Genomic DNA, 18924 nt, shown 5'->3' on the forward strand with positions numbered 1-18924 from the left:
GATGTGGTAAGTGGACAATCCACAACTTGTGGCAGGTGACATGGCAAATGACAATCCACAACTTGTGGCAGGTGACATGGCAAGTGGACAATCCACAACTTGTGGCAGGTGACATGGCAAGTGGACAATCCACAACTTGTGGCAGCTGACATGGCAAGTGGACAATCCACAACTTGTGGCAGGTGACATGGCAAATAACAATCCGCACCTTGTGGCAGGTGACGTGGCAAGTGGACAATCCACAACTTGTGGCAGGTGACGTGGCAAGTGGACAATCCACAACTTGTGACAGGTGACATGGCAAATAACAATCCGCACCTTGTGGCAGGTGACATGGCAGGTGGACAATCCGCAACTTGTGGCAGGTGACATGGCAAGTGGACAATCCGCATCTTGTGGCAGGTGACGTCGCAAGTGGACAATCCACAACTTGTGGCAGGTGACGTGGCAAATGACAATCTGCAATTGTGGCAGGTGACGTGGCAAGTGACGTGGCAAGTGGACAATCCACAACTTGTGGCAGGTGACGTTCTAACCTCATAAAGAGCAATGTCAGGGGAATTTCCTCACATATGCTCATTATTGGATCCATTGCAAAAAAAAGCACAGAAATAGAGGCAAATACAAGTAGACAACTGCTCTCTTTGCTGCTGCTACTCAGTCTGGTCAAAATGGCTGAAATAGTTAACTAACAATATTTTTTGAGCTTGGGGAGGGTCTTAAATTAGGTAATCTTAATAAACGCTTCTAGACGCAAACGCAGTTAAACGCGGCTAAATGTGGCTAAACGCGGCATGCAAACGCAGCTAAATGGGCGTTTTAAACGGCGGTTTCAAGGTGTCAAAAAAATTTCTTCAGAAGACTTTGCATCAGTGCCCCGTGTACATGGAGCCTTAGCAGACCTCTCCTGGAATAGTTTTTCACAGCTGAAAACAATTAAATGTCCTTTTCCGCTCCTGAAAGATCAATGACATCAAGATTTTTGCTCATACTGCTGGTGTTCAGTCCCAGCTACAATGTATTTGGTAATGCATTGAACTGTATCTAATTTGTTCTGATTTATGTTGACATGTACGAGGGGTCCTGATAAGTATTGAGCCTTACCCAGAAAAAAATTGAGCTAGGAAGCTGTAAACTGCAGGGTATACTGGCCAATTTGTCTATATTCAATGATGCAAAAATCAACTACCTATGATTTTAACGTATCTTTCTTTCGTACGTTTCTTTTTCAGGTCCACAGTGAACATGGCAGCACCTCCACAAAAATTCAATGTGGAAGAGCATAGGGCCATAATTAAGTTCCTGATTCTCCAAGGGAAAGGTGCAGATCCATGATGAAATGCAGTGGTGGCTGGTGTTCTTTTTTTTTTTTTTTTGGGTGGGGCGGCAAACGACCATCCCACCCACCATGCCCCCCCCCCGCTCACCCACTTGCTCACTGTTGGCCTGGCACTTACCCCATCTAGGTGGCAGGTGGCGGGCAGTGGACAGCAGCTCTTATGTCCTCTCCTCCATTACAGCGGCTTCTGCCATGCATCCCCTCCCCTCCTCCTAGGCGTGCAATAGGATCACCTGTCCTTTCAGCCTCAAGACCCGATTCCTGATTGGCCAGGAGGAGGATCAGTGTTACAATAGCGAATATTCATTTGCTATTGTAACATACCTGGGTGGGCATGTTTCACAGTGCTCTGCGCCCCAGGCCCACCCTGTTTTGAAGCCTATTAGAGCCTCTGTCATCCATGGAATCCATGCCTCAGGCATCCTGCAAGGAATTGAGAAAGCTTGCGGCAAAGTGGATACCAAAACTTTTGACAACCGAACAAAAGGGGAAACTTGTGGAGAAATCCGTGGCTGTTTTGGAACCTTTTGCAAGAAAAGAGTCAGATTTCCAGTCTAAGGAATGGAGGCACAGTGGTTCCCCCAGGTCAAAGAAGTTCATTGTGCTAGGGTCAGTGCAGAAGCAAATGTCAACTGTTTTTTGGGATAAGAAGGGAGTTCTGCTGGTGAACTACCTCCAAAAGGGTTCAACCATCAATGCAACATATTACTGTGCTTTATTGACGAAGTTGAGTCTCTCCAAAGGTTGCATGACAACGCCTCTTCACACACTGTAGGTGAAACAACGGCAAAACTGACCTCCTTAGGCTTTCAAGTGATGCCCCATCCACCCTATTCACCCAACCTGGCTCCTTCTGACTATCATCTGTTCCCCAATCTCAAAAAACACCTAAAAGGACAATTATTTGGGAGTATTCTGGAGGCAACTAATGCTGCAAATAAGTGGGTACACCAGAAGTCGGAAGAATCTTATTTAAAGGGCTTAAAGCGGAGTTCCCCTGGAAAAAATAATTAAAAGTCAGCAGCTACAAATTCTGCAGCTGCTGACTTTTAAAATAAGGACACTTACCTGTCCAGGGCACCCGCGATGGCCTTACCTGAAGCCAACCTGTTCCTCGGATCCCGGGTGAAGGAGCCGGCATCTTCAATAAGGAAATCAGGAAGTGAAGCCTTGCGGCTTCACATCCTAGTTCCCTATTCTGCATGCGTAAATTGCGCTGCGCATTCTGGGTGGTCTCTGCTGTCTTCTGGGACCTGTGTGTCTCCCAGAAGACAGCGGGGGGGACAGAGGAGGGGCCAGACATGGCGTAGATCGCCGCAGATACTGCAGCAATCTTTCACCAGAAGTGAGAGCAAATGCCTGTATTAGACAGGTATCTGCTCCCCCTTCCCCCCTGAAAAGTGCCAAATGTGACACTGGAAGGGGGAGGAATCCGGACAGCCAAAGTTCCATTGTTGGGTGGAACTCTGCTTTAAGAAGCTGCAGGACAGATGTCGCAAGTGCATTGACTTCTTGGGGAAATATGTAGTATAGTATGGCAGTTACAGCTTCCTAGCTCATTTTTTCTTTGTAAGGCTCAATACTTATTAGCACCCCCTCGTAGCTGTGTTTTCGAGCCACTACAACTTACACAACATATGTGATTTGGTATCTCTCTCTGTCCCCCCTTCCTGTTCAGCGCTAGTTAGTTCAGTCCTTGCTAGGGATGAGCTTCGAGTTCGAGTCGAACTCATGTTCGACTCGAACATTGGCTGTTCGCAAGTTTGCCGAACAGCGAACAATTTGGGGTGTTCGCAGCAAATTCGAATGCCGCGGAACACCCTTTAAAAGTCTATGGGAGAAATCAAAAGTGCTAATTTTAAAGGCTAATATGCAAGTTATTGTCATAAAAAGTGTTTGGGGACCCAGGTCCTGCCCCAGGGGACATGGATCAATGCAAAAAAAAGTTTTAAAAACGGCCGTGTTTTCAGGAGCAGTGACTTTAATAATGCTTAAAGTCAAACAATAAAAGTGTAATATCCCTTTAAATTTCGTACCTGGGGGGTGTCTATAGTATGCCTGTAAAGGGGAGCATGTTTCCTGTGTTTAGAACAGTCTGACAGCAAAATGACATTTTGAAGGAAAAAACTCATTTAAAACTACCCGCGGCTATTAATGCATTGCCGACAATACACATAGAAGTTCATTGATAAAAACGGCATGGGAATTCCCCAAAGGGGAACCCCGAACCAAAATTAAAAAAAAAAAATGACGTGGGAGTCCCCCTAAATTCCATACCAGGCCCTTCAGGTCTGGTATGGATATTAAGGGGAACCCCGGCCAAAATTAAAAAAAAAAAATGACGTGGGGTTCCCCCTAAATTCCATACCAGACCTGAAGGGTCTGGTATGGATTTTAAGGGGAACCCCGCGCCAAAAAAAAAAAAAAAAACGGCGTGGGGTCCCGCCAAAAATCCATACCAGACCCTTATCCGAGCACGCAACCTGGCAGGCTGCAGGAAAAGAGGGGGGGATGAGAGTGCGGCCCCCCCCTCCTGAACCGTACCAGGCCACATGCCCTCAACATTGGGAGGGTGCTTTGGAGTAGCCCCCCAAAACACCTTGTCCCCATGTTGATGAGGGATGACAAGGGCCTCATCCCCACAACCCTGGCCGGTGGTTGTGGGGGTCTGCGGGCGGGGGGCTTATCGGAATCTGGAAGCCCCCTTTAACAAGGGGACCCCCAGATCCCGGCCCCCCCCCTGTGTGAAATGGTAAGGGGGTACAAAAGTACCCCTACCATTTCACTAAAAAACTGTCAAAAATGTTAAAAATGACAAGAGACAGTTTTTGACAATTCCTTTATTTAAATACTTCTTCTTTCTTCTATCTTCCTTCATCTTCTGGTTCTTCTGGTTCTTCTGGCTCTTCTGGTTCTTCCTCCGGCGTTCTCGTCCAGCATCTCCTCCGCGGCGTCTTCTATCTTCTTCTCCTCGGCCTGCTCCGCACCCATGGCTTGGGGGGAGGCTCCCGCTCTTCTCTTCTTCTTCATCTTCTTCTCTTCTTCTTTTCTTCTCTTCTTCATTTTCTTCCCTGGGCCGCTCCGCACCTATGCTGGCATGGAGGGAGGCTCCCGCTGTGTGACGGCGCTCCTCGTCTGACAGTTCTTAAATAACGGGGGGCGGGGCCACCCGGTGACCCCGCCCCCCTCTGACGCACGGTGACTTGACGGGACTTCCCTGTGACGTCACGGGGAATGCCACAGGGAAGTCCCGTCATGTCCCATGCGTCAGAGGGGGGCGGGGTCACCGGGTGGCCCTGCCCCCCGTTATTTAAGAACTGTCAGACGAGGAGCGCCGTCACACAGCGGGAGCCTCCCTCCATGCCAGCATGGGTTGCGGAGCGGCCCGGAGAAGAAAATGAAGAAGAGAAGAAGAGAAGAAGAGAAGAAAAGAAGAAGAGAAGAAGATGAAGAAGATGAAGAGAAGAGCGGGAGCCTCCCCCCCATGCCATGGGTGCGGAGCGGCCCGAGGAGAAGAAGATAGAAGACGCCGCGGAGGAGATGCTGGACGAGAATGCCGGAGGAAGAACCAGAAGAGCCAGAAGAACCAGAAGATGAAGGAAGATAGAAGAAAGAAGAAGTATTTAAATAAAGGAATTGTCAAAAACTGTCTCTTGTCATTTTTAACATTTTTGACAGTTTTTTAGTGAAATGGTAGGGGTACTTTTGTACCCCCTTACCATTTCACACAGGGGGGGGTCGGAATCTGGGGGTCCCCTTGTTAAAGGGGGCTTCCAGATTTCGATAAGCCCCCCGCCCGCAGACCCCCACAACCACCGGCCAGGGTTGTGGGGATGAGGCCCTTGTCCTCATCAACATGGGGACAAGGTGTTTTGGGGGGCTACCCCAAAGCACCCTCCCAATGTTGAGGGCATGTGGCCTGGTACGGTTCAGGAGGGGGGGGGCCGCACTCTCGTCCCCCCCTCTTTTCCTGCGGCCTGCCAGGTTGCGTGCTCGGATAAGGGTCTGGTATGGATTTTTGGGGGGACCCCACGCCGTTTTTTTTTTTTTTTTTTGGCGCGGGGTTCCCCTTAAAATCCATACCAGACCCTTAGGGGGAACCCCACGTCATTTTTTTTTTTTTTATTTTGGCCGGGGTTCCCCTTAATATCCATACCAGACCTGAAGGGCCTGGTATGGAATTTAGGGGGACTCCCACGTCATTTTTTTTTTTTATTTTGGTTCGGGGTTCCCCTTTGGGGAATTCCCATGCCGTTTTTATCAATGAACTTCTATGTGTATTGTCGGCAATGCAATAGCCGCGGGTAGTTTTAAATGAGTTTTTTCCTTCAAAATGTCATTTTGCTGTCAGACTGTTCTAAACACAGGAAACATGCGCCCCTTTACAGGCATACTATAGACACCCCCCAGGTACGAAATTTAAAGGGATATTACACTTTTATTGTTTGACTTTAAGCATTATTAAAATCACTGCTCCTGAAAAAACGGCCATTTTTAAAACTTTTTTTTGCATTGATCCATGTCCCCTGGGGCAGGACCCAGGTCCCCAAACACTTTTTATGACAATAACTTGCATATTAGCCTTTAAAATTAGCACTTTTGATTATTCATGTTCGTGTCCCATAGACTTTAATGGTGTTCGCGTGTTCGAACGAACTTTTTTCCTGTTCGCATGTTCTGGTGCGAACCGAACAGGGGGTCGTTCGGCTCATCCCTAGTCCTTGCTAGACCCTTCCTATTTCTTTCATGTTCCCTCAGTCAGTGTTAGTTCTTTTCAGAGACCAGTTTTAGGAATGTTTTTGTTTTCTTACACTTTATAAGACTGAGAAACAGCCTCTGTATTGCATATACCTGAAATAAAATTGCATTGGATTCAGCTTCTTTTGGAAGACTTAAAGTGGGAGTAAACTCCCATGTATGATTTTTATCTATAGGTAAACCTATAATAAGGCTTACCTATAGGTACAGTAAATATTTCCTAAACGTTCACCATTTAGGAGATATTTACTTTAGGTGGAGCTGGCGACTTCACGGCATATCCTTCAGAGCCATGACATAAACAGCGACTCCCATGCACAGGAGTGACATCATCGCCAACTCGGCCATTAATATCGCTGAAGCCGGAAAGAAGACCGGGTAAGGATGGAAGCGCCTTTAGCAGTGACGGCACACCGCTGGAGGGCTTTGTTTTCAGGTACAGTAAGTTTGTCATAATGTGCCAGTATGCAATGCATACTAGCACATTATGACTTAAACTGCCTAGGGGCCCATTTAAAATTTTTTTTTTGTTTTTTATGTGGTTTACTGCCGCTTTAAGCTACCTGTAGATAGTTACTATCTACTACCTGGACCATACTTGACATACTAAAGCTGGCCAAAGATGGATCAAATCTCGGCCAGTTCAGCAAGAACAAGCCAAGATCTGATCCATCTATAGGCAGGTTGCTTGTACTGAAGTCGATCCATCCTATAGCTGCTAGCAGTGATCATTGTGTTCTGCCGGCAGTGAAGACGGGGAAAGTAAGGCAGGAGAGATTCCCCTATCAACACTGACTGTGTAGATGGGAAAATAAAGCAATTTTCTTTCCTTTCACCTGCAGTGGAAGGAAAGAAAATTGCATCATTTATGGCCTGCCTTAGTTTATTGAGGTATGTCAATGAATAAAGCAGCACTTTAAAAAGAACAGCTGCTGCATATTTTTAATAATTTATATTTTTTATATAAATAAATATACATTTTTTTTAAATATTAAGGACATTGGGGGTTATTTACTAAAGGCAATTCCACTTTGCACTACAAGTGCACTGAAAGTGCAGTTGGAAGTGCAGTCGTTGTAGATCTGAGGGGGACATGCAAGGAAAATAAAAAACAGCTTTTTCGCTTGCAAATGATTGGATGATAAAATCAGCAGATCTTCCCCTCACTTTAGATCTTCCCCTCAAATCTACAGTGACTGCACTTCCATGTGCACTTGCAATGCGCTTGTAGTGCAAAGTGGATTTGCCTTTAGTAAATAAAGCCCATTGGTTTTATAATCTTGCATTTATCAAACTATTGCTATCACTGGGAAAGCAGGCAATCTCAGGCGGTGCCCTGTAGGTGCAGTATGACATTTGTTGAGATTTCTCTTAGATGCCACCTACCAGGGTTTTTTTTCCAGCTGGAAATTGGTGGAACTCAGTTCCACCACCTCTTGCTCAGGCCCTCTCCTCGCTCATCACTATCACTTGTAAACACAGAAGCCTAGGCTTCTGTGTTTACAAGTGACAGCTTGTCTCCCAATGGCTCCCAGAGATCTGACCATCTGAGTGGCCCCCACTGAATGCAGGGTGGGGTCAAGGGAGTTTCAGGTGCTCGGGGTGCAGTGCAGATGCCTACACCCCCACTGAATGATCTCTCCACAAGTTAGAAAGGTGGAGCCAACTACACTGTGTGGGGAGGTACTAAAGCCGACTGGGTGCTTCAGCCTAATACAGAAACAAAAGTAAGGTGTGGAAGATGGTGGAGCTTTTAAGGAGATGGGGAGAAGATGGGGGACAGAGAATTGGGGGGTATTGCATGCAGAGGTCAGAGCTGAAAAGGGGTGAAAGTTAGATGTGTATGGGGGATGCAGAGGTAAGCAACTGTGGAAGAAGGCTAAACTCTGCACTCTGTATGCAGCACACCCCCAAACACTGCACTCTGTTTATAACCCCTCCTTCCTGAAACCTGCACTCTGTATGTAATGCGCTCCTCTAAGACCCTCCCACTGTTAGTGACATTTGACCACACCCACTATTTGATGCGGTTTGGAGAGTGTGTGTGGGGGGGGGTCTTTTGAGGGGGTTGTGTAGGAGTTTCTGCACCTATTTCCTGAGAAAAAAAAGCCCTACTACAATAAACATTATGGAAATAACATTGTTTTGCTTCCCAGCACCAAAAGTATAACAAAAGGCTGGGATTGTAGTTTAGCACCAAAGGTCAGTAATGGCAATTTAAGGTGCACACGTCATATTGTCTTTTCAATCTTTAGATGAAATACGAATATGAAAAATTGTATGAACTGCAATAGTACCCATATCTTTCTAAATCAGATATCTTAAGGGTTACATGCCTTTTATCTGTTCATTAATAAAATATGATTAATAAAATCTTTGTTGCAGATACAAATTCAAAACTGGAAAACTCTGAGGAGATGTAGGTTTGAGAGGAGGTAAGGGGGTAAGGGTCACCCACTGACCACTTCCTTTCATGGCATATTACTCACTGATGCTATAGCACAAAATGGAATCTGGGAGACGAGTAATGAAGCTGCCCCTTCTGAATACTTTCGGGAGACAAAGGTAACATTTAACTCTAAATTGGTATAATATTGAAAAATAAATGATAGAAAGACAGATAGATAGATAGACCTTTAAGAATACACTCTGAATACACTGTAATCACCTAAGTTGCAAGCTTTACTAGCAGTGATTTCTGTACTGCTTATTTCTGTACCGCTTACTGCTATTAGCTTATAATATTTGGGAGCACGATTAAACACAATTAAGTACCAAAGGATTATAAAAATAAAAAGTAATTTACCTGAGAGTGACAAGGTTGAAAGACGTGGCTGGTAATAATAGCACATTGCTTTGTTGCCCAGGCTTTCCTATATGGGTTGATGGAGCAAGGATTCTTGACATGGTGCACATCTGGGCATTTTGGGTCTATTTTCCAGCTGTTATAGAATTCCATCAAGTTCTCTACCACAGAATGACTCCTTGTAGTGAAATCATTATTTGCATTTCCATCGTAGTTTCCACAGATGCCACATACCTTTCTCTATATTATGAAGCAAGCAGATATAGAAAACGATATTGAATGCAAAGCCAGGACACTTTTACACTTATTCACTTGTAATGTGCAACACGGTTTGAGTGAATGGGTCACAAACTGTCAAAGCTGAGGACCTGTTCCTGATTATCTGATGAAACAACAGAGGTAGGCCAGTGGTAAGCTGCCCCTTTGATGGTGATAGGAAGCTTGCCTGACATGAATGTGACAATGGCAGTCTCCAGTTCCACCACTGTCACCAAGCGCCAACAGACTGACAGTGACTATCACTGAGGTTGGTGAACTCTTTTCTGCCCTTTACTAATTCTACTTTTGTTTCAGTGAAGCGTGTGATCTTGCACCTCTGCAGGATCCTGGAAGGCATTACGGATAGACTTATTCGCACTCCTGGACTCTGGGCCATCCACCAGGCGGACGGTAGGTGATTGGGGATCATTGGCATTACTTCCTAGGATGCTCCATGGCTGACCTTACCTCTCCTAGATCTGCCCTGTGCATTGCTTCACACAATGTGCAGGGAAATAACTCTCCCATTAAACGCCGGAAAATCTTCCAGTATTACCATAAGCAAAAAATAGACATATTGTTTCTTCAAGAAACACACTTCCCAAAATCGAATACGCCCTCCTTCATTCACTCTAAATTTCCCAGGTTCTACCTATCAAATTCTGATAATAAAACTAAAGGAGTAGGCTTGTTTTTCTCCCGCAAATCTCAGTTCTCGTTTGTTTCCGAATTTAAAGACCCAGATGGTAGATTTCTACTCATGAAAGGTCTCATTGACAACCAGCACTACTCCCTTGTCTCGTACTACGTGCCAAATAGGGGTAAATCTAAATTCTTTAAGACCCTCTTTCATACTCTAGACCCACTGATCGAAGGCCTGGTCATCTATGGAGGAGACTCTAATATTTTGTGGCATACTACTGACGCAGGGACAGATAAAACCCGCCCTCCGGGCAGGGACCGTATCCATCCCACCAGGCAGAGCCTTAATTCTTGCTAGACAAATTTACCATCAGGGTTTGGTTGATATCTGGAGAGAAATTAACCCGAAGGCATGGGATTTTAATCACTTCTTATATACTGTCGAATCATATGGTGACTAAATCCATCATAAAAGACTCTGCCTTGTCGGACCACTCCTTCCTCCTCCTAATAATAAACAGACCAACAGCACAATGGCAGGGGTACAATTGGAGACTAAACGCCTCAATCCTTAGCAACCCTACCTATGTCTGTGAAATCGAAAAAAAGACATCAAGGAATATTTTCTATTGAATGATGTCAATAACATTTTCCCAATCTCTTTATGGGCTGCAAACAAAGCCTCCATTAGGGGAAAACTGATCCAATTGACCTCTAGACTACGTAAAGCCTGCAAAGTAGACATTGACAGGTTGGAGAAGGAATTCTCATTTTTAAGCAAACAACAAAACATAAACCTTCTTCCGACTCTGCAGAAAGACTAGAGGCGGCGCACACAGCCTTAAACCTGGCTCTCACTGCCATAGCGGAAAAAAGTTTGCTTTGGGAGGGGGATCGGTTTTACCACCAAAAAGGATGGGCTCTCTGCTAGCGAATAGGTTAACCTCTAAAATAAGACCTCATACCTTACCTAAAATAAAATTACACAATGGCTCCCTCTCACAAAACCCTCAGAAAATCATGGAAGTTTTTCATGACTTCTACCGAACCCTGTACAGCAGGAAAGGGAAGGAATCCTCACCCAGCTTGATTGACTCCTTTCTTGGTTCACTGAATATCCCCAAGATCAGGGACCAACACAGTGATAGCTTAGAGTCACCAATCTCAGCAGACGAAGTTTCACAAGTCATTAAAGATCTTAAAAATAACTTAGTCCGCGGCCCTGATGGCTTCTGAGTCCCGTATTAAAAACAATTCTCCTCCTCACTGTCCCCCTATTTGGCCCTTGTTTTTAACCAACTTCGCGCAGGAGCACAACTTGATAAGGCATTCACCTCTGCTTTTATCACAGTGATCCCTAATCCAGGCAAGGACCCTAGCTGTACTGCTAATTATCGCCCTCAATAATAATGACTTAAACATTTTGACGAAAATTATGGCAGACAGAATATACAATTTTATTAAGTAAGAAAGAGAGCACTCACATAGCCACATCTGTAAATTAGAGGGGAGCAAAAAAGAAAAGGGATACTTGCTAAGTATCCCTAGGTTGGACTTTAAAGGCTTAAGAAACAATAGCGAGGTATGGAAAAATAACAATGTTTATTGAAAAAATACATAACATGAATAGAGCCATCAAAAGTTAAAAATCATATATAATGATACAAAGTATACAGTGAGCCCTACGTCAACACGTATCACCGTTAGGCTCCTTCAGGACACATTCAAGGTTTCATAGATAGCAAGGAAGAAAAAGGATCTCACTGTCTTGCAGGGGAATAAGCCTCGTACATAAGTATCCAGATAGCATGGGTATTCAAAGGTATAGTCCAGGGGGGGCTAATTCCAGTGGTCTGTATACAGATAATTGGAAACAGCCAAATCTGCTAACATACGTAGATCAAGGATAATAACCAAATAGTTCCCAAACAGGGGCGAGACAATGCCATAAGGGATAATCCAGGACCGGTAGCCAAAATGGAAGGTACTAGAGCAACAAAGCCAAGATGCCTTAATGGCTACACCACAAAAAATCCTGTACCTAGACAGGTGGTATGGTCCCTATAGGGTGATTTCAGAAATGGACAAATATCGGATGGCCCCTGGGAGAAAGCCTTCCGCTTCATGATATATATATATATTACACTGCGTGCACTGTGTATTTATATATATATATATATATATATATATACACTGCCCGAACTGTATATATATATTTATACTGTATATATATATATATATATATATATATATATATATATATATATATATATATATATATATATATAAATACACTGCCCAAACTGTATATATATATATATATATATATATATATATATATATATATATAAAACTGCCTGAATGCCACTAACTTAACTGCCTAATCTGGCGCAAGTTCTCTCAATCTCCACGTTATCACACTACATACGGCCGCCATGTAAGCAGCCTTATATAGCGTGGGGCATGGACTTAGCCCCCTGAGCCATGATTGGCCAAAGAAGATTGCGCTGTGATTGGCCAAAGCATGCAAGTCATGCTTTGTACTGTGATCTTGCAGTGCATTATAGAGCTCCGCGGCGCTCGAATTTGCCGCGAACGCCCCAAATGTTTGGTTCAATCCTCGAACAAACGAACACCCGATGTTTGAGTCAAACTTTTGTTCAATTCAAACATCGGGACCATCCCTACTAAGGTTCTCTAACAAACCTCTGAGGGCTTCACAGAACGGAGATTAAATCACACACAGGTGGACTCTATTTACAATTGGTTCCACTAGATTTTAGATTTTGGGGTATCACAGTAAGACTGGGTTCTCACTGAGTGCAGGAATGAAATTAAGCGAGTTCAGCTGAACTTGCACGATTTCATTCCCAAAAGTCAGTCCCGATTTCGGGGATGATTTCAGAACCATTTGTACGGGTTTCTGCACAGATGTCAAAGGGAATCGCACCATGAATACCTCCTAATAAAATACATTTAGGTTTTTGGTTGTAACATGACAAAATGTGGAAAATTTCAAGGGGTATGAATATTTTTTCAAGGTACTGTATCTGACTCAGTAAACGGTTTCAAACAAGCTACATGTGTTACTAAATGCACAAAACATAAATGTATATTAATTAGCTGTGAAGGGACTGAAGAGATTGTTGTTGCCGAGGCATATCTAGCTGTCCACTGGGAGAGGCAAAAAAAAACGGAGAAAACTGGCAAAAAAGCAGAAACCTGCAAAGGCCCTCAAGTTTTATTGAATCTCTCATCCTAGTGTAAAGATGGTCTCAATAAATCCAGCTGCCTGGTGAGAAGATGGCACAGGAACCTTCACTTCTGTAATGCTACCTGGGCAGTTGTTATGAGTGCCACTGGGAATGAGAAGCATTCTCTAGGATAGAAACTTAGGCCTCATTCTCACGAGGCGGATCCGCTTCCACGTAGTCCGCCTCGGTCCGCCGGCTCAGCGGGAGATCTCTCCTTTGATCTCCGCTGAGTCAGTGGATGACAGGTCCCTCTCTGCTCACTGGGCGGGGAGGGGCTTGTCGAGCGCCCCTGGTTTCTATGGAGAGATCGGACGAAAACGGACAGCATGTCCGTTTTCATCAGATCTCACCCAATCCGATCCACCAGCTACGGATCTGAACGTAGAGGCATCCGTCTGCTTTTAGCGGATCGGACCGGGTCGGATGTCAGCGGACATGTCATCGCTGACATCCGTCGCTTCATAGACTAGCATGGAGCGCCCGCTCAGGTCCGCCGTCATAACTGACAGGCGGACCTGAACGGTCCGATCGTGTGAAAGGGGCCTTAAAGTGGAACTTCACTTTCTCAATCAATATTGACTATTTGGAATCCTTATGCTGCTAGCATTATTAAATAGATAAGAAAATATATAATATTTACTTGTTTGAAACTGTTTTTCACATTCCTTGGTTTTCATTCCTCTGCAAATGATGGCATACATCCCAGGAGTCTTCAGGAGGGCAGGAGGGGTTTACTCAGCTAAACACACTCCTGCCTCTATGCCTGAGCTAAGTGTGGATGGATTCCAGGAAGGACTACATGAATCATCTGTCCTTACTAAAGATGGCCACAGGGATATTAGGGGGATGTTTTTGAAAGTAATTTCTCAACAAAATAAAGCATGGAGACATGGATGGATGGGGAAAATTGTGCTGAATAGTAAAAATAAATTGAATAGCGCTTTTGGTTTGTAGACATGTGCATTCGTTTTCGTCCGAATGCATTTTCGTCCGAATTTCAGGTATTTTCGTTATCGTTTTAACAAACGATAACGAAAGTGCAGAATCCGAAAAACGAAAGATCCGACATAAACAAATGCTTTATTTTCGTTTTCGTTGCCAGTATAAATAGGAGATTCGACATGATGATGACAATAACAATCTGCGTCCATCAAACGTGTGGTCGAATGTGCCTAACCTTAACTCTATTAGTCCAAGATTATTCTACATAGAGAGAAAAGATTCGACATAGGGGAGAAAAGATTTGACGTAGGGGAGAAAAGAATCAACATAGGGGAGAAAAGATAAATAAAAATAATGATGATGATGAATGTTATTGGCTGATTGTAACTAAAGAGGAGGAGCAGTAAAATAGCTAGAACTAAGTATACAGGTACTTTGGCTTATGGTGTCTGTTGAAAGTTCTAAGAAGATTCGACGGTGCAGGTAAACTATACGGCGTCGTACAGTTTAGCTGCTCCGTCGAATCTTCTTTGAACATTCAACAGACACCATGAGCCTTCAATGACAAATTCGACCTTAATGCAATTTTTAACGAAAAACGAAATAAATAAAAACGAATTTCGGGAGTAACTAAATAAATTTATTTTTCGGTCGAAAACGAAATTCCGCAACAAAATATTTCAGTGTGCACATGTCTATTGGTTTGTGGTGCTCGGTCACAGTGTAGTTCCGCTTTAAACGATCTGCATATTATGAAATCTGCCCATTAGACTTCTCCTATTCTGTTCTAGTTGTTCTTTGACAAACAGTTATAGGATAACTATATTTTAGTACAGTTATCTTTTAAATAACCTCCTCCCTCCAATTTGAATGCTTACCTGTCTCCACTCCTTTTTCACCGTTCTGCCTTCTCACTTAAGTTGACAAGGATTCTAACTAACCTTGGGACAACTGGTATAAAGGTGTTTCATTTGGGGGGGGGGGGGGGGGCACTTGTTATGGAGTGGAGTGATTCTTAAACAGAGGGTCCCATGCTCCCAATTTAGAAGCTCAGCTTATTGTGTTGCCAAACAGGTGGTACAGCACAAAAGTAAGATGAAAAGTTGTACCTTAAAGTCAGAGCTGAGCTTTACGTGGACGGTGGCCTTGGTATCCCAAATGATGAAGAGTCCATTAACACTTTTTAAAATGAGGTACATTCCTTTACGAATTAATTCATACTGAATACTGTTCGCTTCACCTCTCTTTACGATCTCGATCTTCTCTTCATCAAAGTAAAGTTCTTCTCCCTGACACACACAACGAAATGTACACACCAGACAAGTTATTAAATACACTTAGAAAATGGCAAGTGAATAAGGATGGTGCTATCTAGGTGCCTGGACATTATAATCCCCCCAAAAAATTTGAGTGCAAAACTAAGGAGCTTAATTATAAAACAGCAAATCCAATTTGTCATCTTTTTTCCATTAGACTAGTCTAAAGCTCTCCAATCAGCAGGGAGCATGATGTTTAGTGAATGCAGATCTATGGAACTGACTTAGCAAGGGGTGTATAAAATGTCTGCAGAGAGACCACTACTTCCACACAAAGAGTAAAGGTCTTTCTCTGCAGCATGCTGGCAGGAGATTGGATTTTCTCTTATGCCGCGTACACACGATCGGAATTCGGCCCTCAAAAGACCAATGAGAGCTTTCCGTCAGAAAATGCGACCGTGTGTATGCTCCATCAGACTTTTGCTGGCCGAATTCCAGCCAGCAAAAGATTGAGAGCAAGTTCTCAATTTTTCGGTCGGAAAAAGTTCCTATCCGAAAATGCGATTGTCTGTGCCAATTCCGACGCGCAAAATTCCTACGCATGCTCGGAAACAATTTGACGCATGCTCGGAAGCATTGAACTTCATTTTCTGGGCTCGTCATAGTGTTGTACGTCACTGCGTTCTTGACGGTCGTAATTTCAGCAAACTTTTGTGTGGCCGTGTGTTTGCAAGGCAAACTTGAGCGGAATCCCGTCGGAAAAGCCATCATATCTTTTTCCGACGAGAAGTCTGATCGTGTGTACGCGGCATAAGACTTTTCACACCTTTTGTTTTGATGCACCTGGAATTCATTTAACTGATTTAAACTGAAAAAGTAAAGTTGTACTTTAACCCTTTTACCGACACCGCCATATGGCAAAGGTCGGTGGCGGCAGGGGGTTTACTCCCGGCGGATGTATGTAAATCTGACAAGCTGACTATCAGCTTTCCCAAACCCCTGTTAGTGCCCCCACCATGCTTCCCAGGCTCTGCAAGCCCATTGGCAGACCCAAGGCGGGCATGGTGGGTGCCGCAAGGTAGACGGGAGGAAGATCAGCAAACATCCATTCGCTCATCTCCCCTGCCTACTAATAAACTGAAAGTGATGTTTAAAATGTTACTTTCGTGTCCTGGTGTCACTTTCCCCATATAGTATGGTTGGGAAAGCGAATGGGGCACAGTCTGTGCTTCATTAGGTTTATTGTAGGTCAGGTGAGGCATTAGGGGTTTTTAAGACTCCTGATGTCTTATTAAAGAGAACTTGTTACCAAAAATATCACGTAAAAAATGACATCCAAGCACTTAAAACCCCCGCAAAATGTTTTTGAGATACCTACACCTCCACATACACATTTGTATGAACACAAATGCATACATTAGGGGCACCTATGCACAAAAATGTTGATTGTGAAACACATGCTACATATTGCCATGCACAGTGGAGTGAGAGCAATAATTCTAGACCCATTATTCATTGTTAACTCCAAATTGATGACCTATAGGGGCTTTTAAAATATTGAGTACTAAAGTTTGTTGTTGTTTCTTGGGCTCACGCAATTTAAAGCTTTGACATATTGGGTACCTATTTACTTGGCAGAATCTCAGCTTTGATATTTTACTAAAAGATTGAGTAATATATTGTGTTTTTGCCTTAAAATTAACTTTAGTGTATTTTTTACTGAAATGTTGTGTTTCATAAATGCGCTAATATTGTGACATAAAAATTGGATCTACCACTATTTTATTCTCTAGTGTGTTTGCTTTCATAAAATATATAATGTGTGGGGATTTACCTAATCATAAGGCCTAAAATTATTTTTTAAACATGCGTGCAAAAGCAAAAAACAAATCTAGCAGTGAAAGGTTTAAAGGCCCTTTGTTGACTGGGCTCATCTAAATCTTCGTTCATTTGGTAAATATCTGGATTTCCAGGTCACAGTATAATTGGTTCTATTTATGAATACGTCCAATGTTACACTTACTGACTTTAATGACTTTTTAAAACTTAAATTTTTTAAATCATTATTATTATTATTATTATACACGATTTATATAGCGCCAACAGTTAACGCAGCACTTTACAATGTAGAGTGGGGACAGCACAATTGCAGTACAGTTCAATACAGAAGGGTCAGGAGGGCCCTGCTCATAGAGCTTACATTCTAAAGGGAGGGGTGGTGGTACCAAAGGTAATAGCTGTGGGGGATAAGTGAGGTGTATTAGTCTAGCAGCAGCATTCATAATAGACTGAAGGGGGGATAGCCTGCGTAAGGGTAGGCCATTAAGGAGAGAGTTGCAGTAGTCGAGGTGAGAAGTAACCAAGGAGTGAATAAGTTGCTTTGTGGTGTCGTTAGTCAGGAAGAGTCGAATTCTGGAGATGTTGCAGAGGTTTAGCCGGCAGGATTTAGCCAGTGATTGGATATGGGGGCTGAAGGAGAGGTCAGAGTCAAGGATTACACCCAGCACTCTGGCATTTTCAATCCAAGTACTTACCCCAAAAAATATCTTGATACTTTTGGTACATATAGTGCCATTATAGCCACACTGGACATTCTGCATGATAACTCTAAAGGAGCTTTGGCCTCCTTCCTCACCACAGTGATCCTTAAGGGGGAAAAAGATTTTCAAAATTATTACTGAAATAGTCACTTCATAATTGATGATTAAACTCTTTACAAGAAGAGCATTTTCTTGAAAGCTAATATAAATAGCAGTCAATATAATTCTATTAATTAAAAAAAATCTGCAATTGGACATCATTGACCTCATTCAATAAAGACACATTCTTTAGGTAGACTTAGCAACAGATATATTTTTGTTGTGAATACATGTATACAATGTATACGATGTATACAATGTGGAATTGTAATATTTAAAGATATGTATTACCTCTTGCAGAGATCACTATACTCCCCCCTAACAATGTCTTCTTCCAATTTTTTAACCCAGGACAGAGCCATTTTTGTTCAGATATTATCTAGGATTAGCATCTAATTCGTGGACTAAGATGCTTGCTCAGATATAACACAATATCAGTCCAACTTGTAAAGTTATTTAAAGGTTCACTTTAAGGGCAGTAAACCCATAGCAACTAATCAGATTCCAGGTTTCAAAAGAATAAATTCTTGTTCAAATTTAAATAACACCACAAATTTAAAGGATATTATGAATTAGCTTATTAAATTGTCAAAAAAATTTGAAGAAAAATGTAAAAAATACTCATCTTACATTGGCGCTTCCTGTAGGTGAGGGTAGCATCACTGGGCCTTCTCTCGTGATCCTGAGGAGTCCAAACCTCATGAAAAGATCCTCCAGTGCTGTGTAAGATTAGCTTCTTGGGAGATTTGGGCTCCTCAGCTTTTCCAGGATTCTGGCAGAAAGCCCAGTGATGTCACCCTTACTTAGGAGAGCTCCCCAGAAGATGGAGTGTTATGCCCTATACACACGGTCGGACTTTCCGACGTAATATGTGTGATCGGAGCTTGTTTTCGGAAATTCCGACCGTGTGTGGGCTCCATCGGAACACAAAGTTTGAGAGCAGGCTATAAAATTTTCCGACAACAAAATCCGTTCGCGTAAATTCCGACCATGTGTGGACAATTCCAATGCACAAAGTGCCACGCATGCT

The 18924-nt window shown here is 43.2% G+C and overlaps 1 protein-coding gene across 5 annotated transcripts in view; it reads right to left on the bottom strand.

Moving 5' to 3' along the window:
* The window catches only part of LOC141112209 (mucin-5AC-like), a 251901-nt gene that overhangs the window by 77822 nt on the left and 155155 nt on the right, over positions 1-18924 (bottom strand). For all 5 annotated transcript variants that reach the window (XM_073604809.1, XM_073604807.1, XM_073604808.1 and 2 more), the window contains 3 exons: positions 17790-17900; positions 15109-15288; positions 8904-9143 (listed from right to left, as the gene is read on the bottom strand). In XM_073604809.1, the coding sequence (XP_073460910.1) occupies positions 8904-9143; positions 15109-15288; positions 17790-17900 (531 nt within the window). The remainder of the gene's footprint in view (positions 1-8903; positions 9144-15108; positions 15289-17789; positions 17901-18924) is intronic.

Source organism: Aquarana catesbeiana, linkage group LG11 (genome assembly GCF_042186555.1).
Source record: "Aquarana catesbeiana isolate 2022-GZ linkage group LG11, ASM4218655v1, whole genome shotgun sequence".
Lineage (NCBI taxonomy): Eukaryota > Metazoa > Chordata > Amphibia > Anura > Ranidae > Aquarana > Aquarana catesbeiana.